At 40.8% G+C, this 27,557-nt stretch overlaps 1 protein-coding gene across 6 annotated transcripts in view; it reads left to right on the plus strand.

Moving 5' to 3' along the window:
- The first annotated feature begins 20,099 nt into the window (after positions 1-20,099).
- The window catches only part of INTS10 (integrator complex subunit 10), a 41,204-nt gene continuing 33,746 nt past the window's right edge, over positions 20,100-27,557 (plus strand). For 2 of the 6 annotated variants that reach the window (XM_064585448.1, XM_045879956.3), the window contains exons 1-4: positions 20,101-20,329; positions 20,914-20,981; positions 22,223-22,326; positions 23,039-23,178. In XM_064585448.1, the coding sequence (XP_064441518.1) occupies positions 20,201-20,329; positions 20,914-20,981; positions 22,223-22,326; positions 23,039-23,178 (441 nt within the window). In that variant the 5' untranslated portion in view covers positions 20,101-20,200. Of the gene's footprint in view, positions 20,330-20,406; positions 20,734-20,913; positions 20,982-22,222; positions 22,327-23,038; positions 23,179-27,557 lie in introns of those variants that run through there. The other 4 variants (XM_064585451.1, XM_045879954.3, XM_064585450.1 and 1 more) reach the window with 4 other exon arrangements.

Below are 27,557 nucleotides of genomic sequence, written 5' to 3' on the forward strand. Positions count from 1 at the left end.
ACAGAGTCAAGGAAAATGAAGAAACAGAGGAATATGTTCCAAAGGAAGGAACAGGATAAAACCTCAGGGTAGGGGGGAACATTAATGAAATGGAAATAAGTGATTTACCTGATAAAGAGTTCAAGATAATGGTCATAAAGACGCTCACCAAGGTCAGGAGAACAATGCATGAACAAGAAGTTCAACAAAGAGAAAATATAAGAAAGTATCAAATAGAAATCGCAGGGCTGAAGAATACAGTAACTGAACTGGAAAACTCCACAGAGGGATTCAACAGCAGCTTAATGAAGTGAAAGAAAGGATCAGCAAGCTGGAAAACAGAGCAGTGGAACTCATCCAATCAGAAGAACAAAAAGAAAAAAAGAATGAAAAAGGGCAAAATGGGTGAGGGGGAGTGGGAGACACAGGCTTACAGTTATGGAATGAATAAGTCATGGGAATAAAAGGCACAGCAAAGAAACATAATCAATAGTATTGTAATAGCATTGTATGGTGACAAATAGTAGCTACATTTGTGGTCAGTATAGTATAACATATGGAGATGTTGGATCACTATGATGTACACCCAAAACTAGTGTAACATTGTGTGTCAACTATACCCCAATTTTTTAAAAAGTTGAAAAAGGAATGAAAAACTAGTTTAAGGGACTCATGGGACACCATCAAATAGACCAACTTTGCATTATAGGGGCCCCAGAAGAAGGGGAGAAAGAAAGGGACAAGAAGCTTTCAAAGAAATAATGGCCAAAAGCTTCCCTGACCTGGGAGGAAAAACAGACATCCAGATCCAAGAAACATAGAGAGTTCCAAATAAGATGAGAGAAGAGTGATGGATCTATTAACTAGTTATGAGGAATCCTCATGTACAGTTGACCCTTGAACAACACGAGTTTGAACGGTAAGGGTCCACTTACATGCAAATTTTTTTATATATATTGCATAGTACTGTATATGTATTTTCTCTTCCTTATGATTTCTTATTAACATTTTAGCTTATTTTATTATAATAATACATATACCATACAAAATATGTGTTAATCAACTGTTGATGTTATGTTAATGTTATTAGTAAGGCTTCCACTCAACAGTAGGCTAGTAGTAAAGTTCAGAGAGAGCCAAAAGTTATATGTGGATTTTCAACTGTGCAGGGTGTTGGCACCCCAACTTCCATATTGTTCAAGAGTCAACCATATATGTATATCAAATCATGATGTACACTTTTTTTTTATTAGTTTCAGAGGTAGAATTTAGTAGCATATAACACCCGGTGCTCATTACATCAAGTGCCCTCATTAATGCCCATCACTCAGTTAACCCTTCCCCCACCCACCCACCTCCCCTCCAGCAGCCCTCAGTTTGTTTCCTAGAGTTCAGTGTCTCTTATGGTTTGCCTTCCTCTCTATTTTCATCTTATTTTATTTTTCCTTCCCTTCCCCTATGTTCATCTGTTTTGTTTCTTAAATTCCACATATGAGTGAAATCATATATTTGTCTTTCTCTGACTGACTTATTTCACTTAACATAATACCCTCTAGTTCCATCCATGTCATTGCAAATGGCAAGATTTCATTCTTTTTGATGGCTGAGTAATATTCCATTGCATATGTGTGTGTGTGTACCAGCTTGCATTCCCACCAACAGTGTAAAACAGTTCCCCTTTCTCTGCATCCTCACCAACATCTGTTGTTTCCTAAGTTGTTAATTTTAGCCATTCTGACTGGTGTGAGGTGGTATCTCATTGTGGTTTTGATTTGTATTTCCCTGATGCCAAGGGATATGGAGCATTTTTTCATGTGTCTGTTGGCCATTTGTATGTTTTCTTTGGAGAAATATCTGTTCACACCTTCTGCCCATTTCTTGACTGGATTTTTTGTTTTGGGGTGTTGAATTTGATGAGTTCCTTATTTTTCTTGGATACTAGCCCTTTATCTAATAAGACATTGGCAAATATCTTGTCCCATTCAGTAGGTTGCCTTTTAGTTTTGTTCCCTATTTCCTTTGCTGTGCAAAAGCTTTTTATCCCAAATAGTTCATTTTTGCTTTTGTTTCCCTTGCTTTTGGAGATATGTCTAGCAAGAAGTTGTGGTCAAGGTCAAACAGGTTGTTATCTATGTACTTCTCTATGATTTTGATGGATTTCTGTCTCACATTTAGGTCTTTCATCCATTTTGAATTTATTTTTGTGTATGGTGTAAGAAAATGGTGCAGTTTCATTCTTCTGCATGTTGCTGTCCAGCTTTCCCAACACCATTTGTTGAAGAGACTGTCTTTTTTCCATTGGATACTCTTATCTGCTTTGTCAAAGATTATTTGCCCATATAGTTGTGGGTCCTTTTCCAGGTTTTTGATTCTGTTCCATTGATCTATATGTCTGGTTTTGTTACATTTGGCTTCTTCTACTCCCTCTTGTTGCACATAGAAGTCATTCTTCCTTGTTAAATATTGAAATGGGGAAAGCCTTTCTAAATAGTTGCATGAATATACCATGATTTATTTATTCATTCTGCTTTTGAAGGACATTTGGAGCTGTTATGGATAACGCTCCTGTGAACATCCTGCTCTATGTGTCTCTTGCACAGGAGGACACATTGTGTGAAGGAAATATTTAGGAGTGGAATTGCTAGATGAAATGATACATGAATCTTCAGTTTTAGTAGATAAGTCAGTTCTCCAAATTGCCTATAACCAATTGACACTCTCATGAGCAGAGTATGGGTATTTTTCATAATACTGGTTATTGTCAGTCTTTCATAATTTTAATAGTCATATGGTTATGTAGCAGTATCTTATTATTTTAATTTTCATCTTCCTTATTTCTGATGGATTTATTGGTCATTTAGACAAGACTGTTCTAATCTCTTGCCTACTTTTTTTTTTCTGTTGGATAGTTTCTCTTTTTCTTTAAAAGTATAGAATACAAGAAGGAAAAAAGATTTTTAAAAAAACAACTGCATAGATAATAAATCATGGTAATAATAGCTATTTCTGAGTGATGGAATTGTCAGTGATTTATATTTTCTTCCTTGTGTTTTTCTGCCTTTTTCTAATTTCCTATACTGATTATGTATTATTTTCAGAACATTAAGTGTTGCACCATTTTAATGAATAAAAACAATAGGTTTTTGCAAAAGATACCATCTAAGGAATAAAGATTGAATGCTGAACTGGTAAATTTATGAGATATTTGGATGATTTATGGTAGTGATTTTCAAATAATTCCAAAGTGTTCTATAGCTAAAATTGAATAACAGTGCCCTTTTCCAATTTTCAGTGCTTTCCTTTATGTTGCTTAATGCCTTAGAACCAAATTTAATACATTAAGTTTCCAAACTATACATACATCAATGAATTATTAATATGCCAAATAGGACTCGGCAAAAACAAAAGTTATGGGAGAAGTATGAACCATAGTTAGGACAATCATACTCCTATATCAAGAAGAATTTCTGCTTTCACTCCCATCAGAATTCCTATTAATGTAGCAGCTTCTAAAATAAAAATATTTGCATCCTGCAAATCACAAATTAAAAGGTTTTAGATTTCTCATACTCTGTAAAATTAAGTATCAAATACTGGTTGAATAAAACTGTTCCCTGGGCACCTGGGCACCTGGCTGCCTCAGGGTTGTGAGTTCAAGCCCCACGTTAGGAGTAGAGATTATTTAAAAATAAAATATTTAAAAGAAAACTGTTCCCTGGGGCGCCTGGGTGGCTTAGTGGGTTAAGCGTCTGCCTTAGGCTCAGGTCATGATCTCAGGGTCCTGGGATCAAGCCCCATGTGGGGCTCCCTGCTCAGAAGGGAGCCTGCCTCTCTCTCTCCCCCTCCCCCCTGCTCATGCTCTTTCTCTCTTTCTCAAATAAATAAAATCTTTTAAAAAATTAATTTCCAGCTACCACTCAATAATTCTAAATTCCACACAGCAATTTGCAGTCAGTTTTCATAAGTGTTTAAGTGGAATTTTGACACTGAGAATTTAAAATGAACTGTTCCCTAATGTAAGACTAAATAAGCCTGGGCTCTCAGGGAAGATGGTAATGGAGAAAGTTCCAAGAATTTGTCTCTCCAGCTGGACAACACTGTATTGGCAAAATCTGTTTTGCATAATCATTTAAAAATTCTATAGTCTAAAGACTCGCAGCTTCCAGGGGATAAGGTGCTGGGTAAATTGTGGTTAGTCTTGATCAATTTCACCCCAATACAGTAGTAGCTGCACATCCTTCCACTCCCAGCCCCATGGCGGGAAGCCTTACCAGTTTTCTGGAGTAGCTTGCAGGAGCCGGAGTGAGCAAAAGAACTTTGTCCACCAAACACCAGGGATCTGTGTTCTGACCACCAATTGCTGCATCTGATGATGAAAATGTAGACACAGAGGTAGGCAGCCACTGTTGACCACTCCCACCGCCATCATTTCATGCTCCTCCAACTGAAGCAGCTTCCAGGAGATTTAAAGAGAAAACGGTTATTTTATTTTCTTCCCTTTCCCCTTTTGTCCCTTTTGGAAGCCAGACATTTAGAGATTAGTTACATACACAGGAAAAGTTAGAAAGTCACCATACACGCCCAAGATGCAGGCTCAGAAAAGACCTAAGAAGACCTTAAGTTACACCTCAGCCTGATCCCTGACACAGACATCTTAAAAAATATTTGTAGAAAAACAAACCAAAACAGCACACCCTGGGGAAGGAGGAAAATCTGGTTTCCAGAATTACCATATTATAAGATTTCAATGTCCAGTTTTCAATTAAAAATCACAAGGAATAAAAATAAATAGGAAAGTGTGGCACATTAAAAAGAAATAATAAAAAAATAAACAGAAACTATCCCTAAAGACCTGATATAAGAGATGGGATTTATTTCAAACTGAAAAAAAAAGTTATAATGACAAAATAGTCATAGTAATTTTCTAGTGTAAGTTCTGGTTCTGGCCTTGAAGTATGAATTCAAATTGCACTTACATTCCTTCTATAAAAAGCAGTGGTGAATAAATCTAACCAAAGAGGCAAAGAATCTATACTCAGAAAACTATAAAATACTCATGAAAGGGGTTGAGGAGGACACAGAGAGATGGAGGGATGTTCCATGCTCATGGATTGGAAGAACAAATACTGTGAAGATGTCAATGCTACCTAGAGCAATCTGCACATTTGATGCAAGCCCCATCAAAATACCATCTACTTTTTCAAAGAAATGGAACAAATAATCCTGGGGTTTGTATGGAACTAGAAAAGACCCCGAATAGCCAGAGGAATGTTGAAGGGGAAGGGCAAAGCTGGTGGCATCACGGTTCTGGACTTCAAGCTCTATTACAAAGCTGTCATCATCAAGACAGTATGGTACTGGCACAAAAACAGACACATAGATCAATGGAACAGAATAGAGAGCCCAGAAATGGACCCTCAACTCTATGGTCAACTAATCTTTGACAAAGCAGGAAACATTATCCAATGGAAAAAAGACAGTCTCTTCAACGGATGGTGTTGGGAAAATTGGACAGCCACATGCAGAGGAATGAAACTGGACCATTTCCTTACACCACACACAAAAATAGACTCAAAATGGTTGAAAGACCTAAATGTGAGACAGGAGTCCATCAAAATCCTAAAGGAGAACACAGGCAGCAACCTCTTTGACCTCAGCCACAGCAACTTCTTCCTAGGAACATTGCCAAAGGCAAGGGAAGCAAGGGCAAAAATGAACTATTGGGACTTCATCAACATAAAAAGCTTTTGCACAGCAGAGGAGACAGTCAATGAAACTGGAAGACACCCGGTAGAGTGGGAGAAGATATTTGCAAATGACATATCAGATAAAGGGCTAGTATCCAAAATCTATAAAGAACTTCTTAAACTCAACACCCAAAGAACAAATGATCCAATCAAGAAATGGGCAGAAGACATGAACAGACATTTTTCCAAAGAAGACATCCAAACGGCGGATAGACACATGAAAGAGTGCTCAGCATCACTTGACATCAAGGAAATCCAGATCAGAACCTCAATGAGATACCACCTCACACCACTCAGAATGGCTAGGATTGACAGGTGCAGCCACTCTGGAAAACAGTATGGAGGCTCCTCAGAAAGTTGAAAATAGAACTACCATATGACCCAGCAATTGCACTACTGGGTATTTACCCCAAAGATACAATGTAGGGATCCAAAGGGGTACGTGCACCCCGATGTTTATAGCAGCAATGTCTACAATAGCCAAACTATGGAAAGAGCCAAGATGTCCATCAACAGATGAATGGATAAAGAAGATGTGGTATATATACACAATGGAATATTATGCAGCCATCAAAAGGAATGGGGTCTTGCCATTTGCAACGACGTGGATGGAACTGGAGGGTATTATGCTGAGCGAAGTAAGTCAATCAGAGAAAGACATGTATCATATGACCTCACTGATATGAGGAATTCTTAATCTCAGGAAACAAACTGAGGGTTGCTGGAGTGGTGGGGGTGGGAGGGATGGGGTGACTGGGTGATGGACATTGGGGAGGGTATGTGCTATGGTGAGCGCTGTGAATTGTGTAAGACTGTTGAATCACAGACCTGTACCTCTGAAACAAATAATACATTATATGTTAAAAAAGAAGAAGAAGAAGAAGTAGAAGATAGCAGGAAGGGAAAAATAATGGGGGGGAACGGGAGGGGGCAATGAACCATGAGAGACTATGGACTCTGAGAAACAAACTGAGGGTTTTAGAGGGGAGGGGGGCGGGGGGATGGGTTAGCCTGGTGATGGGTATTAAGGAGGGCATGTACTGAATGGAGCACTGGGTGTTATACACAAACAATGAATCATGGAACACTACATCAAAAACTAATGATGTAATGTATGGTGATTAACATAACATAATAAAAAAAACTAAAAAGCTAGAAAACATATAAAACAACTGTGTTCAAGCACTAGGCAGTACTCAGCATAGGGCTACCATCCTGGAGGAAAGGAGGTACAGTAGGTGAGCTCCAAAAACACCCGGACTTTCTCTCTGAAGGCATTTTCCAAAAACAGTATAGGAAAATGGAGGTCAAGCAGAGAACTATCTCTAAGCAAAGAAACAGAGGTTGGAATTCAAAGTTGCTAAGGCACATGAAATTTGAGGGGCAGGTTATCAGAAAGGAAGGAGCTGCAGAGAAAGAATCTCCAAAATCTGCCTGGGGTTCCCCTGGAGGTTTTTGGTTTTTTGTTTTTGTTTGGTTGGGTTTTTTTTGGTTTTTTTTGTTTTTTTTTTTAAAGATTTTATTTATTTGACAGAGAGAGCACAAGCAGAGGGAGAGAGAGGGAGAAGCAGGTTCCCTGCTGAGCAAGGAGCCCGATGTGGGACTCAATCCCAGGACCCTGGGATCATGACCTGGGCCGAAGGCAGCCGCTTAACCAACTGAGCCACCCAGGCGTCCCTGTTTTTGTTTTTTTTACATATCCTAAGCTATGTATGTGAAGGATGAGGCCCTGAAAAACCTAACAGAGAAAGCTGCTAAGGGATTGAAAGCTGACGAGAAATGTCAGGGATTTCACAGTGCCCAGGAGACACTGACCCAGCCAGAAAGAAGAAGCATTGGTCAATATCTTTGCTATTTAGTTTTGACATCAGAATGCTCATTTCTTAGAAGAAAAGACCATGCTCTAGAATTGAGGGAAAAATTGAAATAACTAACATTTAAAAACCTAAAACTAAGCTTTAATAAGGTCAAGGTGGGGGGCGCCTGGGTGGCTCAGTTGGTTAAGCGACTGCCTTCGGCTCAGGTCATGATCCTGGAGTCCTGGGATGGAGTTCCGCATCAGGCTCCCTGCTCAGCAGGGGGGTCTGCTTCTCCCTCTGACCCTCTTCCCTCTCTTGCTATCTGTCTCTCATTCTCTCTCTCTCAAATAAATAAATAAATAAAATCTTTTAAAAAAAAATAATAAGGTCAAGGTGGTCCACATTAATTTAGCTACCTACAAAAATAAAGTTCAACACTCTTTTAAAGAAAATAAAATAATCCAGAGCCTTTAAAATAAGTCATCAACTGTCTAGTATACAGTCAAAAATTACTAGAAATTCATGGGTCACCTGGGTGGCTCAGTCTTTAAGCATCTGTCTTTGGCTCAGGTCATGATCACAGAGTTCTGGGATAGAGCCCCGCATCGGGCTCCCTGCTCAGCGGCGAGCTTGCTTCTCCCTCTTTCACTCTCCCTGCTTGTGTTCCCTCGCTCACTGTCTCTCTGTCAAATAAATAAATAAAATCTTTTTTAAAAATTACTAGAAATTCAAAGAAAAATGTGATCGAGAATAAAAGGAAAATCAGAAACAGACACACAGATATCTCAGATGTTGAAATTAGCAGGAATTAGGATTTTAAAATAACTATAGGGGTGCCTGGGTGGCTCAATAGGTTAAGGATCTGCACTCTTGATTTCGGCTCAGTTCATGATCTTGGGGTCATAGGATCAAGCCCTGCACTGGGCTTCACACTCAGCAGGGAGTCTGCTTGAGATTCTCTCTCTCCTTCTGCCCCTCCCCCTCTCCAAAATAAATAAATAAATCTTTAAAAAAATAACTATAATAATATGTAAAAGAATCCAGAGGAAATGTTGAATATAATGGGTAAAAAGATAAGGAATTTGGGGGGCATTCTAAATATTTATTTATTTATTTATTTATTTATTTATTTATTTATTTATATAATCAAAAAAGAAACCCACCAACAGGAAAAATCAATGAAGCCCAACCAGAAAAGAAACGACAACTAGAAAGAAATACACCTAGAGGGATGCCTGGGTGGCTTAGGTTAAGCGGTTAAGCGTCTGCCTTCAGCTCAGGTCATGATCCCAGGGTCCTGGGATCAAGTCCCATATCGGGCTCCCTGCTCAGCAGGGAGTCTGCTTCTCCCTCTCCCTCTGCTGCTCTCTCTGTCAAATAAATAAATAAAATCTTAAAAAATAAAAAGAGAAATACACCTACAAAGAAGATCACACCTAAGCACATCATAGTCAAATTGCTGAAAACCAAAGATAAAGATAAAATCTTAAAAGCACACAGATGCAGGGTCTTAAAGAGCTATCTGTACTCCATGTTCATAGCAGCATTATTCACAATAACCAAAAGGTGGACACAACACAAGTGTCCATCAAAAGACAAATGGATAAAGTAAATGTGATACACACACACACACACACACACACATTGGAATATTATTTAGCCTTAAAAAGGAAGAAAATTATGACACATGCTACAATATGGATGAACCTGAGGACATCATACTATGTGAAATAATCCAGTCATTAAAAAATAAATACTATTTGATTCCACTTATATAAGTTACCGAGAGTAGTCAAACTCATAAAAACAAAAAGTAGAATGTTGGTTGTCAGGGGCTAGGGGGATGGGAGATGGGGAGTTGTTTAATGGGCATAATTTTGCAAGATTAAAGTTTTGGAGATTGTTTACACACAATGTGAATATACTTAACACTAATGAACTGTACCCTTAAAAGTTGATAAAGTGGTAAATCCTGTGTTATGTATATTTTACAACAAAAATTCTTTTGAAAAATTCAAAAAAGAGATATTAAATACAAAGCAAAAGCAATAAAAATAATGCAGGTGACTTCTCATTAGAACAAGTAGAGGGCAGAAAACAAAGCAAGGGCTACTTTACTTTTTAATTGACCTATAGTTGACACACAATGTTACATTAGTTTCAAATATACAATGTGGTGATTCGACAACTCTATACATTATGCTATGCTCACCGTTGATTATATTCACTATGTTGTGCCTTTTATCCCTGTGACTTTTTCATTCCATAACTGGAAGCTTGTGCCTTCCACTACCCTTCACCAATTTTGCCCATCCCCCTTGCCTCCTTCCCTCCCTTTTGGCAACCACCAGTCCTCTGTATTTATGGGTCTATTTCTGCTTTTTTTTTGTTTGACTTTGTTTTTTAGATTCCACATATGAGTGAAATCATTTGGTATTTGTCTTGATCTGTCTGTCTTACTTCGTTTAGCATAATATCCTTTAGGTTCATCCATGTTATCACCAATGACAAGATCTCATTCTTTGTTATGGCTGAGTGATATTCCATTGTATGTATGTGCCACATCTTCTTTGTCCATTCACCTATCAATGGACACTAAAGTTGCTGCCATCTTTGGCTATTGTAAATAATGCTGCAGTAAACATGGGGGTGCATATATATTTTCAAAAACAAAACCAAAAACAAAGCAAGGGCATCTTTCAAGTCCCAAAACAAAATTAAAACTATCAACTATCAACCTAAAATTCTACATTGAGTGAAAATATCCTTCAAAAATGAATGTGAAATAGAGACATGTTCGCATAAATGAAAATTTAAATAATTTGTTGCCTACAAATCTACACTACAAGACATACAAAAGAAAATTCTTTAGGCTGCAGGAAAATGATACCATATGGAAATTCAGATTCATAAGAAGGAAAAAAGAGCACTGGAAATGGTAAAGATAAAAGTAACTTTTAGTTTCTTAAATTTTCTAAAGGCCAAACATATAAAGAAAAATCATTTAAACTGAATGACCTGTGGGAGAGTATCATATGATCTACAACTAATTAACAATAATTAACACTACATGATACCATTTATAACATACACAGAGGTAATATATGTGACAATAATAGCAAAAGAGTAGGAGAGAGGGTAAGTGGATTGTGCTGTTTTGTTTTTCTTTAAGAACTGGTATAACAAAGAAAAAATGCAATGAAATGTTGGAAGCATTATTAGAATGGACTTGCATGCAGCAGGAGCAAAACAAAGGACAATAGTCAGTTCCTTCCAGCATATAGTGAAGAGATGAGTGCTGCTTTTATCCTCTTCTGCCCTTTATTCTCCAAATGGCTGAAACCTAGAGACTGTTAGCTGAGTTCCCTCTAGCTTCTTGTTAGGGACATCCAGTGGGAAGTACCATGAGATCTTGGAGGGCAGAAAGAAAGAGAAGTAGAGTATTTCTTGTCCACTCTCTTCCTGTATCAGCACAAGAGGTTTGGCCGTGGCTATATCCCTCTGTAACAGCAGCTTCTGCTAGGATGCCCCTCCTCCATGAGCTCAGCATTCATCCTTCAGATAAAAAGGCTGTAATCCTGCTGTCACTAGTTCCTGGTCACTCAACATCCCCTGTTGGTTCTCTTAACTCTGTGCACACTGCTGTAAATGGCTCCTTCATTAAATACACACAGGGAAACGGAACACTGGAAAACAAGAGCACACCGTGGCATCAGGCTTACTCAAATTATGGTGTCTTGGGCATGGGATGGAGTACAATGAAGAGAAAAGACTTGGAAAATCACTGGATTCTGTGGCACTGATATGTGGGTTGGCATCTTTGAAAAAGAGAAGCTTGATGTCTTGAACTTTCAACTCAAGGCATGGGTTGAAATGAGATGGTCTCCAAGGAGTTTGGTATCTCTTTGCTGCTGGGCTGCAATGACTGAGGACAGAGTCATCCCATTATCCCTCACTGTCTCCAGGCATAGAAAAAGAGTTAAGTTCCAAAATGGCAGAGTACTTGTATGGTCTTGAAGTGTCTCTCTACAGTTTGCTCATTGTTGCAAGGAGGAAAAATAATAACAGTGGAGAAATCAGACAACACCTTGAATGAGTGATCACCATAAACATCACCAGTGAGGGGCAGATGGACATCATACGCTTCCAGATGTGATTCTTGAGAAGGCTACACCATGTATGTAGTATTCATTCCACCTGGGAATGCATACCTAAATCTAGGGAAGGATCAGATGAGGCCAGAATGAGGAACTTTCTATTTAAAAGAAAATGGAGGGGAGCTAAATTCTTCAAAAAATGTCAATGCCCCCATAAAAGACAAAGAAAGACTGGAAATATTCTAGACTGAAGAACACTAAGAGAAAAGTAAATGCAATACCTGATCCAAGACTGGATTCTTCACTCAAGGGGGTGGGGGGAATGCTACAAAAACCATTAAAAATTGGCAGAGAGGGGCGCCTGAGTGGCTCAGTCATTAAGCGTCTGCCTTTGGCTCAGGTCATGATCCCAGGGTCCTGGGATCGAGCCCCGCATCGGGCTCCCTGCTCAGCAGGAAGCCTGCTTCTCCCTCTCCCACTCCCCCTGCTTGTGTTCCGTCTCTCTCTGTCAAATAAATTTTTTAAAAATGGCATAGAGATGGTAGCTTGGATAAAACAATTTTATTAAGCTTAAATTTACTGAACTTGATAACTGTACTGTGGCTAATGTGAGAGAATATCCATATTTCTAGAAAACACATACTGAAGTATTTAGGAGTAAAGGGCCATGACATGCAATCTAGTCTCAAATTGGTAAAAATAGGTATTACGTACACATACATATATATGCATAAATACATGTGTGTGTGTGTATGGAGAGAGAGAGAGAGGAAATCCATGCATATGACATAGCAAATGAAGTAAAATATTAACAGTAAGTGAAACTGGGTAAAGGGTACATATTAGTTTGCTAGAGCTGCCATAAACCAAGTACTACACTAGGTAGCAGTACTCTTGTTGACTTAAACGACAGAATATATTGTCTCACACTTCTGTAGGCTAGAAGTCCGAGGTATCAGCAGGGTTTGGTTCCTTCTAAGGGCGTGAGGGAGAATCTGCTCCAGGCCTATCTCCTGGCTTCTGGAGGTTTGCTCACAGTCTTTGGCATTCCTTGGCTTGTAGTTACAGCACCCTGATCTCTGCCTTCATGGTCACCTGGGGTTCTTCCCATGTGCACATATGTCTCTGTGTCCATATTTCCCCTTTTGTTTAAGGACACCAGTCATATTGGATTAGGGCCTAAGCTCATGCAATGACCTCAAGTTTAAAGCTTGATTACCTCCGTAAAGACCTTGTTTACCTTCTACAGTACTAGGGGTTAGGACTTCCACATACCCATTTTGGGAGGCACAAGTCAACTTATAACAGATATACAAATAACTTTTATAGTATTTTTATTCTTGTAACTTTTCTGTAAGTTTGAAATTATTTCCAAGTAAAACATGTTTTTAAAAGGGAAAGAAATTCTTGGGGTGCCTGGGTGGCTGAGTTAGTTAAGCAGCTGCCTTCTTGGAATTCTGGGATCCAGCCCCGTGTCAGGGTCCCTGCTCAAGTCTGTTTCTCCCTCTCCCTCTGTCTCTCCCCCACTCATGCTCTCTCTCTCTCTCTCATAAATAAATAAAATCTTTTTTTTTAAGGAAAAATTCCTGTATGACCCAGAGTGAATTATAAAACCTATTTCAGGAATAGACAAAGGAATATATCCCAAAGGAATCATAAGATCCTACCAATTCACATCCACAAGACACTTGGAATGGAAAATCAAGGCATTGACCAGAAAGGACAAATTGTGAAATTAGGGAGGGCCAAATTTGTCAATATGAGGCACTTATCAAGAATTCTAGATTCAGCTTCTTCTCCGAGAGAAGAACACAGTAAAAGGACTTTGCAACTTAGCCACAATTTCATAAATTGATTAAATTCCTTAAAGCCTTCCACAGAGGATGTACAGCCATTTATCAGGGTGATGGGCACTGGGGAAGAGAAAACCTGGGTTCGTCAGGGTTATTAGATAATGAATTAATTTGAATTAATTAATTCTGAGTTAGTTCATTAACCCTGAATAACATTAACTGCTGAAGGCCCACAGCACCACACCAGCCTACCAGTCAGGTCATAACTGGTGTCTTTGTCCAAGGCTATCTCACAGCATGTCCAACAAATCTCACAGGAAATGATCCTGTAATTATTTCCCCACAGACATGTTTAGCAACTAACAGAAAGAATTGGTTTCCTAATGGAGTAAGAGCCATTGTGTAGGAAAGGTAGAGTGAAAGTCTCTATTACTGAAAGACGCATGGAAGGTGATTCCCATTACATCCCATTTAATTCAACTGATGGTTCATCCTTGAAAAAGCAAGATGGATCTTAGAGAATGACTATGAGTTGTCATGAACTTAATCAGGTATTGGTGTTAACTTCAGCTGCTTTTCCAGATATATATCTTTACTCTGTAGTAAAAGAAATTAGCACAGCTTCTGATACTTGGTAAGCAAATGCCAAGTTGAGTGGAGCCCAAAGGGGCAGAGATTCCAATAGAATCCTATGCCTGTGACATGGAAATATTGTGTGGAGCCTCTGACAAGGGCTAATGGGAGAATCACAGTGTGAACCCAAAGCAAGCTCATGTGAAAAGCAGTTCCTAGGGGCCCCTGAGTGGCTCAGTTGGTTAAGCATCTGCCTTGAGCTCAAGTCATGATCCCAGGGTCCTGGGATGGAGCCCCAGCTTCTCCCTCTCCTTCTGCCTGCCGCTCCCTTTGCTTGTTCTCTCTCTCTCTCAAATAAATAAAATAAAATCTTAAAAAAAAAAAAGCAGTTCCCAGATTGGTACTGGAGCCTGGTGGACATTGACCCCTGACCTGTGGGATATCAACTGCCTGTGATCTGAGATGCACATCATGAACTTTCCATTATCTAAAACATCATTTATGATCCCATTAAAAAATTAGGAGTGTGTAGAATCATTCTACTATTTAGTGGAAATATAATAGATAAGAGAGAGCCTGAGCAGGTCTGAAAATCACAAGAAATTTTCATGAGTATGGCTCAGAGTCCCCTGTAGATATGTCTACAGCCTTACTACCTCTCCCTGAGCTCACGTCTGTGGCCTCACGAGAGTACCTGGTGTACACAAGGGTGTGCACAGAACGCTGGCATCTGGAAGTGGGTGACCACCAAATGACAGCCGTACTCAGGGTTGGCCCTAAGACACAATAAAAGGAAATATCTCCAGCAGGTAGAACTTTGGGCAGTTCATCCAATGGTCCATTCTGGATCTGAGGTATGAATCTCTACGGACATGGGAAGTCACTGACAGATTATCTGATAGATCAGGGGCTTGGAAAGAGCAAAATTGGAAGATTGGTGACAAAGAGATCTGGGCAAGTAATAATGTGGACTCTCAGAATGGGTACCAAATGTAAAGGCAGTTGTATTTTACATAAATGCTTCCCAGAGGACATCCACAACGAAGAAGACTCTCACTAAATCAGGTGGAAACAAGATGACTCATCCCATGGATGTCAGTCAATCTCTTTTCCCCAGCCATTCAGTGTTTCCCCGAAAAAGTGGCCATGGCAGCAGGGATGCTATGTGTGAGCTCAACATGAACTTCCCCTCACCAAGGATGATATGGCTGGAGCTACCACTGAGTGCCCAAATGGCCAATGGCAGAAGCCAAAACAAGACCCCCAATATGGCACCATTTCCCTCAGGTGGAGGGTGAGGGGAGCAGCCAGCTACCTAGTGGAAAGCTGATTACTTAACACTGGACCTGTTCTTCATGGAGAAGGGAGTGATTTTTCCTCATGGGAATTCATACTATTCAGATTTGTCCCCATAACATTCTGCCCGTTCCACCATTCATGCACTTACAGAACACCTTATTCATCACCATTGTATCCCATACAATATCACTTCAGGCCCAATAACTCATTTTACGGCAAAAGAAATGTGGCAGAGGAAACAGGCCCAGCACATTCACTGGTCTTACTCTGTTTCCATCACCCAGAAGTAGGCGGCCTGACAGAATGGTGGAATATGGTCTACTGGAGGCTTAATTAGGGTGTCAGCTAAACCACACCCTGTGAGGTTGGGGAACTGTCCTATCAACATAGGATATGCTTTAAACTAAGCAAGGGTAGGAGGAGAGAGTAGCCCCTCAAAATACACCCAATAATCCACTAATGGAATTTTTTCTGTCCCCCTTAAATCTTGTGCTCTGAGGATTTGGAAGTCCTAATTCTGAAGAGAGGAGGGTAACCATAAGGGAACATAGTCAGGGTTCCACTGAGTTGGAAGCAAGACTGCCACCTGACCATTTGGTGCTCCTTCCACCACTGAACCAATAGGCAGAAAGGAAAGGGGCTACTGTATTAGATCACTGATCCTAATTCCCAAGGGAAAATGGTTGCAGCTACACAAATGATGCAAGGGGACTAGTCTAGGACCCAGAGGATTTCTGAGGTACCTCATAGTGCTCCCATGTCCAGGAGTAATTACTGTCTGAAGCTGGGTTACCTAGAAATCCTGAGACAGGGATTTGAGAACACATGATTTATTGAGGGAGTGTCCTTCAAGAAAAGCTTCTAAGGGAAGGAAGCAGGATAGGGAAGAGGAAAGAGCTGAACATACATGCGGTCTCAGACAAACTTGCCCTGAACATAAAGTATACCAGAGATTTCCTCCCTTTGAGGCAAGGGCACTACCTTTTGTACCTTGTATCACTCCTGTGGGAATGGCCAACTTTTGAAGGAAGCTGAAGGCAAGTCTCTACAGAAGGAGCAGCTGTGGGCGGTTAGCAGCCCATACAGCAGTGGGAATGGGTGTGTCGCCTGGGAGAGGGGACGGTGCAGGGCACACAGCCTCTACTAGAAACAATGGGAAGCTGCAGCAGCCCCCCTAAAATATGTCCTCTGCTGGTAGGAATCGGTAGAAATAGATGGACACTGTAGATGTGAGGATAATGGATAAAGCAGATTTTCTGAGGAAGCCAAGGCTACAGGATTCAGAGCATGGGTGGTTTTGGCCTGGAACAAAAGGGACCCTCTATCCTCTGAAACCAGAGGGAACGAAATCTCTAAAATTAAAGGTTTAGGCAAATTGATAAGCAAAGGGTGAAAAAAATTCAAAACTCACCTAAATTGTATTGAAAGCCTACATGCCTGGCATATCTTAGGGTTGAGATAGTAATAGCATAAGAGACAGGCCCCTGATCTAATGGAGCTTAATGTCTGGCAAACCATCAGTTATAAAACAGTATAAGGACGATGGAACCAAGGAGGGACGGGTCAGGGAAGTGTTATCTGAGACACGAAGAATTAGTTCCTTCCGCGCTAGCAGTAGGGAGTGTTCTGAGCAGAGCAGATGTGATAGCCCACGTGAATGCCTGGGGATGTCGGAGAAGACACCACAGGGAAGAACTGAACGTTCTGGGATTGTGGGGGGAGGGGTGGTAGCAAAAGGTAAGGCAGAGCCATGCCTGCAAGCCAGGTATCAGCGCATTGGAAACCATCAGAGGGTTTTAAGAATATGTACCCCATGACGTGTTTGGTGTTGAACAATAAATAGGGCCGTGGTTCCAAAATTGAAGGAGGTAAGTAAGGCCTGATGGCCTCAATCTCCTCGACTGAAGGCAAAATCTTCTGCTCAAGGTGAAGAGCGTATGAGCACTTGAGAAAAATTACAAAGGCTTTAAACAGCTGGTGAAAGAATGGGAGGTGGGAGTAGTTGAGGGCTCAAATCGATACTAAGCCCTGGAATTTGGTGCAGCATCAATCTGCACCTGTGTGTGCTATGCACCAAGAGAACTCAGCCTCCTCTGCATTCATTGAACGTATATTTATTGCACCTATTTCAAGCCAGTTGCAACATCTGGGAAGATGCACATAGGCTGGATCCAGGGTTGGTAACTTGAAGAGTGGATATAGTGGTGGGATCAGAATGCACAGACCTTGAACATGCTGCATGTCAGAGCACAGACTTCAGCATCAGTAGGAAAGGAGAAGGACCAGGAGGAGTCAAATATACTAGAAGAATGTAGGTGTCAAGGAAATAGAAATCCGCGAAGCTAAAATCCAGGAGAAGAGAAATGAGGGAATTGCTGAAAAGAACCAAGTGCTGGCAAGTTAAGATTTGCATTTGTGAATTGGAAGTTTTTCAGGTGGAAGGTAAAAAGCAACATAGAGTTTAATACAAATCACTGAACTGAGTTTAAGGAACTTCAGGCTGGATGCCGGGCATTTTACATGACTTAGAAGTTGTGGTGGAGAACGTGAGCCAGGAGCTCAGATTCTTAGTGAGCCTTCAAGATCACAGCAAATAGGTCAAAATATGGCAACTCTCTTTGTGTGGTACCTCCTTTCTGTACTTCCAGATGTCAACATGACATCCTAGGAGAAATGTTTAGCTGGACACCTTTCAAAATTAGGAAGTTGGCAAGAAAATAGCTACAAATCTTACATTGTATTCTGGCAAAAAGTAAGAGGCTATTTCAACTGGTTGGTACCTAAATACAACCAGAGCTCCCTTATTTAGCCCCTAGATGGAAAATATTAATTTACATCTGTAATCTAACATAACACTAGAGAACTAAAGACTTAGGGACGAGTGTACAATTTTGTTTTGGTAATTCCAGACCCAAAACATGAAGTTTAAAAACCAAATCAGTTACTTTTGCCACTCGAAAATCCTTACATAGCACTTTATTAAAATAAATAATGAAAAAATTTAAGGCAGCAATGTTTTCATGACCTATAGGTTATAAGATAAAAATTACTCTGAGCTGTTTAATTTTCTACCTTCTTTTCTACAAAGCCAAAAGAATTCTGTCACGGGGCAATCCTGGCCTACAAAGTGATGGCACGATTAGGCTATTGCTGTGCATAATCAGGGGACATTAAAGAGCATCTTTGGAACCAGAATGCTTCCTCAAGTACGCAATCAATAGATAATGACTGATGTTAATGCAGTGAATCTAGCTAAGATATCTTTGGGGCTACTAATGAAACAAAATCAAATTTTAAAAATTTTGAGTAAAAGGGGCGCCTGGGTGGCTCAGTCGGTTAAGTGTCTGACTTTGGCTCAGGTCATAATCCCAGAGTCCCAGGATAGAGCCCCACACCAGGCTCCTTACTCTGCTAGGAGTCTGCTTCTCCCTCTGACCCTCCCCCACCTCGTGCTCTCTCTCTCAAATAAATAAAACCTTTAAAATTTCTGAGTAAAGGGGAAAATAATTAAAAGTGCTATTTTTAGAATGGTATCATAAACTAAATAGCAAAATAAAAGAGCTTGGATTTGACAGCAGTGGTGCTTTATACTATTTCTTTGTGCCTGCCCTTCTTGGTACTTATCTCTAAAGTTAGCATACGAACTCACTATTAACTTTAAGATCATTTATTTATAAATTATCACAATTAGTAAGAATAATTAGACCTTATATATACCCATGAATAGTAATGTATATATTCATATTTATTTAAAATATGATTTTTCATGTATATAAGTACCTAGTAATTTCTATTTTTAAAACATACCAACTTTGAATCCTTAATCTCTTGGCTTTAAATCAAATAAATCAAAGATATCAGTGGCAAATAGAACTTGCTAAAACTTTTTGTATATAGAACTTGGATTGAAAACTAATGAATCCACATTTGGGTACATTCTTCCTAGTAGGCAGGTAAGTATTGCTACTCCAGTTCTTAAATGCGGCCTCCCCTTCACCAGAGGAGGGAGACTATTTCGTTTTCCTTCTCTCAAATGGAAAACAAATCTGGAGTTTTGGTGAAAATGACACTGATTTGATGGGAAGAGATCATTAAAATGGCCTATTTTTCTGTAGGCCACATGTCCGTATCATTGTAAAACCTCTGCTGGGACAGGAATAATCTTTGTAGCCCCTACTGCATGCAGCAAAGCACTTTTCAAGTACTAATTACCGCAATTACTCAAAGTTTGTTGCAGAAATCAGCGAATAAAGGCGTAACAATATAACGTGGACATACTTAGAAAAGATAAAATGCACCAGAACGAACGCTAGGCACTACGTTGCCCCTCTGTGCCTTGGCCCCTTATCTGGCCTCAGACTTTTTCCCATAAACCTAATCCTGGGCAATGACCCAAGGACAAGTTCCTCAACTCCGCCCGGGGCCGAGGGAGCTCTGCGCGCTCCTTCCCGCCGCCTTCCAGGCCGCTCTCTGCCTTTTCCTCTCAAACTTCTTCCCAGCCTGGTCCGGGATACCAGACCCGAGGACACCCCGGGACTGCCCTTCCGCAGACCTCCAGGAGAGGGATAGAAGAACCCGCCGAGGCGACTCGGCGAGTATGGGCTCTCGCGCATGCTCCCTGACTGGACGAGAGTCACGCTGGAGCCCGCAAGAGTGGGAATCCACTTCTCCACATTTTGCAGGTGACCTGGAAAAGTCGGTACCAAAACACTAGGTCCTCAAAGGAGGAAGGGGCCGGACGGTTACTGAGAGCTGACCGGAGGAGGCTGCTCGCAAAACCCGGAAAACACTTCCGGATTAGCCAACCTCGACATGCGCAGAAGCCTCCCCCGCGGCAGCGGCGGCGGCGGCTGTGGTTCCAGAGCCGGAAGGTAAACGACTTCAGCTGCCCGCGGCCTGACGCCTCCTGGGTCATGTCGGCCCAGGGTGACTGCGAGTTCCTGGTGCAGCGAGCCCGGGAGCTGGTGCAGCAGGACCTGTGGGCAGCCAAGGCTTGGCTGATCACAGCCCGCAGCCTCTACCCCGCCGACTTTAACATCCAGGTGAGGTCAGGCCCATGCACGCGGCTGCCTCCGCGTAGGTGTGAGCACTTCGCCGCACCGGGGCTGCCCTGGCCGCCAGCTCTTCCCGCCTTGGAGGGGCCGGCCGCCTCCAGTCCGGCCCGCCCCGCACCCTCTCTTCCCACTCTCGCCACCTCCTCCGCCCCGCTCACCGACACCCCTCACACGTCCCCTCTCCCGCGAGGCCGGCACCTGGAGACACAGCGGACCCCGCTCGAGGTCCGGGTGGCTGGAGGCGTGGGGGTGTTTTGCTGCTCGGTGGCCGGGACGGCACCGCATCGCCCCTGGGAAAGGCCGTTCTCGCTCCTTCATCATGATGGCAGCCATTTGTTTAGTGCCTGCTACTTTTGAGACAGTATTCCTCCATTCTTGGGTACCGAAGGATTGTAAGTGAGCTCCAGGGTCGCACTCGTAAGCCCCGTGGCTCTGTGCCACCAGGTGATGCTTTGCTATCAGGCCCTCCCGGGTTGGGAGTGCTGAGTGAAGGCCAGCTAGCGCTGCGGGCGGTGAGCTGGGACCAAGCCCCGGGCGGAGGTTGTAACCCTCTGGGCTGATATGTGTTTCAGTATGAGATGTACACCATTGAGCGGAATGCCGAGAGGACCGCCTACGCTGGGAGACTGCTGTACGACATGTGAGTTCAACCTGCAGCGCCCGGGATCTCTCGTGAGGTTTTGTCTGTGTGTGGAAGTGGGAGTTGGGGGAGGATCTTCAAGTTCATCTACATCTCTGGTATCTAAAGCTTACTTAGTCTTACGGCTAGGCCTTCAGTTAACTGCTGACATGCCTTCTGCAGAGAAGTCTTCTTATATTTTATTCTTGGGAAAACTTTTATTCACAATAATTTATTTTGCTTTAGAAATAATACGTGGAAATAATACGTGCTCTTTGCAGTTCAGACAATACTGAAGTGTAGAGAATAACAAGTGCAAGTCCCTCCAACTCAACCAGTTAAGTTTTGTGTGTCTGCGTATACACAAATGTACTGTGTACATGTGTACACAGTACAATACATGAAGGTTGGTTTTTGTGGGGAAGGGTTACAAAAGTGAAATCATGCTACATACCTCACACTGCAGCTTGCTTTCTTCACCCCCGGCCATGGAGGGATGCCTTTATTTTTCAGTATGTAGAGCTCTTCTTTTGCATATTTGCATAGCATTTCATAATACTGGTGGACATTGAGGTAGTTTCCAATTATTTGAGATTATATTCAGAGTGTCAGTAAGCAATTTTGTACCCATATTTTAGTGTTTTTCTATAGAGTAGATTCTTAAACATTGATTTTCACAGTCAAGGGTATACACAATACACTATCAAATTACTCTTCGAAAAATACTATTCCAATTTACATTTCTACTAGCAGTGTATAAGAGTGTCCATTTTCCCACACATTTGCCAGCATTGGATATTATCAGTCTTTCTATCATATTTTAATTTTTGCCAGTGTGATAGAAAGTGGTATCTTACTATTTTTTAAAAATTTGTGTTCATTGTATTACTAATAAGACTGAGTATCTTTTCAAGGGTTCTCTTTGGCTGTATTCTTTCTGTGATTTGCCTTTGCCCACTTTTTCTTTTGGGTAGTTTTTTTTTTTTTTTCTTTTAGTTCTTTTTTCTTGTTGATATTTAGGAACGCTTTATATATTATGGTCATTTGTTTTTTCACTTATTAAAAACTCTAAAGACTTTTGTGATTAACTTCATTTTCCTTAGTTTTTATTTTTATATCTTTATTTTGGCTTGTTTCGGTACATCTACATATTCACTTGTAATAAAGAAAAATGTGTATTTCTCCATATGCTAATGTTCTTTTCTTTTTGTAATACTATATAGAATCTGACATTTTAATTTAATGCATTAATTTTAAAATAGGTTTGTGAATTTCCCAGATCAGCCGGTGGTGTGGAGAGAAATCAGCATTATTACATCAGCATTAAGGAACGATTCACAGGATAAACAAACCCAATTTTTAAGAAGTAAGAATGGAGTGATAACTAATGGTGTATAAATTACCGCTTCTGAAATACTAAGTTATATACAGAAATTTCACAGAAAATTCAACATCTGTGGTATTGGTACCCAAATGTGTGTTTGTTCTTGACAATTGAAGTCTATTCAAATGGTGTTACTTGGTCCCTTGAGTATTTGTATAGAAACCTCTAAGCTTCCTTAAAGGGTGTAGATTTATCAGTTAGCCCAGGGAATTGAATATATTTTTAACAGATTTTATAGTGATCAGAAAGCATCTGTAGATTAGGCAGATCTCCACAAAACAGGAGAGAAACTTTTAGTGATTTATGACCTTTCTCATTAACCTTCACTCTGTGTTGGTTGCCATAGCCAATCAAAGATTTCAAATTCTGGATAAAAAAGTGGGTGGTTTAGGTCATTTCACCCTAAACAAATGCATCCTCTTTATCTCAGCCAACAAGCACTGTTGTGACCCTTCACTTATGCCATTCTTGTCTTCTGGATCCAATAAGGCCTCCAAATGTTTTAGGGTCATTCAGCAAACATCTGTGTCCAATACCATCTGACCCAAAGGCCTTCTAGGTTGTAGGTAAAACTCAAACAGTGATTCTAAATGTATTATTTACTGTTCTGTACATGAAAATGCCTTATTTCCACTTTAGCTTCGGCATTTTCTTTCTGAAAGAAATTTTTAAAAGTAAAATGTGTTATGTACAGGTTTATTTGAAACTCTCCCTGGTCGGGTCCAGTGCGAAATGTTACTAAAGGTTACGGAACAATGCTTCAACACGTTGGAACGATCAGAAATGTTGCTTCTACTTTTGAGACGCTTCCCTGAAACAGTGGTGCAGCATGGGGTATGACTTGATCCTTTCCTTTTTGTCAAAAGAAAATAAAATCGATCACCACATTCATCAGTTGGGTTAGAAGCTATAATGTGTATTATTCTAAAGCAGAAATTCTGAAGAACACTAGGTAAGATTGAATTTAAATCAAGGAATCTTCATCAGTAAAGCTGAAAGGATGTCACTGTCCTCAAACTTTATAAATTTCCAGTGGAAGTAAGTTTCCCATCAGTATAAGGAAACAGTCACCAAGCTTTGACAGTGCTATTTATTTGCAGTCTGTAAAGTACAGTAAAGATTTGGGGTTTTTTTAATCCTATTCTAGAGGTGCCTGGGTGGCACAGTTGGTTGAGCGTCTGACTTTTGATTTCGGCTCAGGTTGTGATCTCAGGGTGGTGAGATTGAGCCCCACGTCAGGCTTCCGGCTCAGCATAGAATCTACTTGAGAGGGCGCCTGGGTGGCTCAGTCGTTAAGCGTCTGCCTTCAGCTCAGGTCATGATCCCAGAGTCCTGGGATCGAGTCCCACATCGGGCTCCCTGCTCTGCGGGAAGCCTGCTTCTCCCTCTCCCACTCCCCCTGCTTGTGTTCCTGCTCTCGCTATGTCTCTCTCTCTCAAAAAAATAAATAAAATCTTTAAAAAAAAAAAAAGAATCTGCTTGAGATTCTCTCTCCCTCCCTCTCCCTCTGTGCCCACCCTCCCCCGTGTGCACTCTCTCTCTTCAAATAAATAAATCTTAAAAAAAAATCCTATTACATTCTAATCAACAATGTTTGAATTTAACTGAGAGCCATAGTCTTTTCTCTTCACAGGCATGTTTTTCATGTGCTTTTCCCTCTATTCCTTTTATCTGTAATAATTATTGAGTGCTATTGGCAGGCATTAGTAAGTGTTAGGTATCTCCTTCCATACTCCCTGGACCCCTTGAGGTAGACAGTATCCCACTTTACAGATGAGGAAACAATCTTAAATATGTTCGTAACTTCCCATAGCTAGTAAGTGGGAGATTCAGGATTCAAATCATTAACTCTATTTTTTTCTTTCTTTTTTTTTTTATGTTATGTTAATCACCATACATTACATCATTAGCTTTTGATGTAGTGTTCCATGATTCATTGTCTGCATATAACACCTAGTGCTCCATGCAGAACGTGCCCTCTCCAATACCCACCACCAGGCTAACCCATCCTCCCACCCCCCTCCCTTCTAGAACCCTCAGTTTGTTTCTCAGAGTCTATAGTCTCTCATGGTTCGTTTCCCCCTCCGATTCCCTGCCCTTCATTCTTCCCCTCCTGCTATCATCTTCTTCTTTTTTTTTTTAACGTATAATGTATTATTTGCTTCAGAGATACAGATCTGTGATTCAACAGTCTTGCACACTTCACAGCGCTCGCCATAGCACATACCCTCCCCAATGTCTATCACTCAGCCATCCCATCCCTCCCATCCCCCACCACTCCAGCAACCCTCAGTTTGTTTCCTGTGATTAAGAATTCCTCGTATCAGTGAGGTCATATGATACATGTCTTTCTCTGATTATTTCGCTCAGCATCATACCCTCCAGTTCCATCCACGTCGTTGCAAATGGCAAGATCTCATTCCTTTTGATGGCTGCATAACATTCCATTGTGTATATATACCACATCTTCTTTATCCATTCATCTGTCGATGGACATCTTGGCTCTTTCCACAGTTTGGCTATTGTGGACATTGCTGCTATAAACATCGGGGTGCACGTACCCCTTCGGGTCCCTACATTGTATCTTTGGGGTAAATACCCAGTAGTGCAATTGCTGGATCATATGGTAGTCTATTTGCAACTTTTTGAAGAACCTCCATACTGTTTTCCAGAGTGGCTGCACCAGCTTGAATTCCCACCAACAGTGTACGAGGGTTCCCCTTTTTCCACATCCCCGCCAACATCTGTCGTTTCCTGACTTGTTAATTTTAGCCATTCTGACTGGTGTGAGGTGATATCTCATTGAGGTTTTGATTTGGATTTCCCTGATGCCAAGCAATATTGAGCACTTTTTCATGTGTCTGTTGGCCGTTTGGATGCCTTCTTTGGAAAAATGTCTGTTCATGTCTTCTGCCCATTTCTTGATTGGATTCTTTGTTCTTTGGGTGTTGAGTTTAAGAAGTTCTTTATAGATTTTGGATACTAGCCCTTTATCTGATATGTCATTTGCAAATATCTTCTCCATTCTGTCGGTTGTCTTTTGGTTTTGTTGACTGTTTCCTTTGCTGTGCAAAAGCTTTTTATGTTGATGAAGTCCCAATAGTTCATTTTTGCCCTTGCTTCCCTTGCCTTTAGCGATGTTTCTAGGAAGAAGTTGCTGCGGCTGAGGTCAAAGAGGTTGCTGCCTGTATTCTCCTTTAGAATGTTGATGGACTCCTGTCTCACGTTTAGGTCTTTCAACCATTTTGAGTCTATTTTTGTGTGTGGTGTAAGGAAATGGTCCAGTTTCATTCTTCTGCATGTGGCTGTCCAATTTTCCCAACACCATTTGTTGAAGAGACTTTTTTCCATTGGACATTCTTTACTGCTTTGTCGAAGATGAGTTGACCATAGAGTTGAGGGTCCATTTCTGGGCTCTCTATTCTGTTCCATTGATCTATGTGTCTGTTTTTGTGCCAGTACCATACTGTCTTGATGATGACAGCTTTGTAATAGAGCTGGAAGTCCGGAATTGTGATGCCGCCAGCTTTGCTTTTCTTTTTCAACATTCCTCTGGCTATTTGAGGTCTTTTCTGGTTCCATACAAATTTTAGGATTATTTGTTCCATTTCTTTGAAAAAAGTGGGTGGTATTTTGATGTGGATTGCATTGAATGTGTAGATTGCTCTGGGTAGCATTGACATCTTCACAATATTTGTTCTTCCAATCCATGAGCATGGAACGTTTTTCCATTTCTTTGTGCCTTCCTCAATTTCTTTCATGAGTATTTTATAGTTTTCTGAGTACAGATTCTTTTCAAATCATTAACTCTATTAATTCAAACTCTGTTGTTTATTCTTACCCACACTATCTTTCAAGCTTCTGGCCCCAGTTAACCTTTTCTATACCTCCTTCTATTAGTTTCCTAGGGCTGCTGTAACAAAGTACCAGATTACTGAGGGCTTAAAACAACCAAAATTTATTCCTTCACAGTTCTAGAAGCTGAAAGTCCAAAAGCAAGGTGTAGGCAGAGCCATGCTCCCTCTAAAGGCTCTAGGGAAAAATCCTTCCTGCCTCTTCCTGGCTTCTGGTGGTCACCAGCAATCTTTGTCATTCTTGCGCTTGCAGCTACATCATTCCAGTTTCCAGTTTCTGCCTCTGTTGTCACATGGCTTTCTTCCCTGTGTGTCTGTTCCTGTGTCTTTACATGACCGTGTAAGGATTGTAGTCATTGGATTTAGGGCTTGCCCTAACCCACTGTGCCCTCTTCTTAACTAATTGCATCTACAAAGACCTTACTTTTTTTATAAGATAAAATTTATGTAGGCTCACATTCTGAGACTCTTGAGTGGATATGAATTTTGGGTGGATGCTATTCAACCCAATACATTCCTTGATCATTACTCAACTATTAGCTTTTCGTGTTTTATTATCTTTTCCATTGTTTTACCCCTCCCCCGTGCATCGCCAAGTGATCCCAAGGAAGATAATGCAGATGTCTGGGTGGATTTTGATAAGCCTGCTTTCTACTCTGCTAGGGAATACATGGTAGAAAGTAATGGAAAGGTGGCCTTAAAAGTCAAACAGTTGTGTCCAGCCTAGCCGAGGCTGAATGACTGGCTACTCCTGACAACTCTTAAAAGTGGTAAGGTTTGTCGACATAATACATCTTGATGTAGAGAATACAGTTTCTACATTTTGTAGAAAATCTCTACATCTCCTTTATCATTCTAACTAGTTCCAGTGCTTCCTTTAAGTTTCTGTAGACATTTTAACGTTTTGTTTTTTTTTTTTAAAGATTTTATTTATTTATTTGAGAGAGAGAGAGAATGAGAGACAGAGAGCATGAGAGGGAGGAGGGTCAGAGGGAGAAGCAGACTCCCTGCCGAGCAGGGAGCCTGATGCGGGACTCGATCGCGGGACTCCAGGATCATGACCTGAGCCGAAGGCAGTCGCTTAACCAACTGAGCCACCCAGGCGCCCCACATTTTAACGTTTTAATTTTGCTAGTTCAGAGGAGAATAACCAAGACAAAGTAGTCAGTGGTCAGGTGAATTTGGGGTTTCCTTCTGAGCTGTGTTGCTGATATATTTTGTTTTCTAGTCCTTAAAATGAGAATATTTGTTTCTTGAGGAAGATTGCATATACAAGCTGTTTGTTAAATTTAAAAAGCCATTTCTTTATGTAATTCTGACATCTTAAACTGTAACACGTTTAAATGATTAACTGTATTT

Source organism: Mirounga angustirostris, unplaced genomic scaffold (assembly GCF_029215605.1).
Source record: "Mirounga angustirostris isolate CCGP_5_RB_7025 unplaced genomic scaffold, mMirAng1.0.hap1 SCAF_2, whole genome shotgun sequence".
Taxonomy (NCBI): domain Eukaryota; kingdom Metazoa; phylum Chordata; class Mammalia; order Carnivora; family Phocidae; genus Mirounga; species Mirounga angustirostris.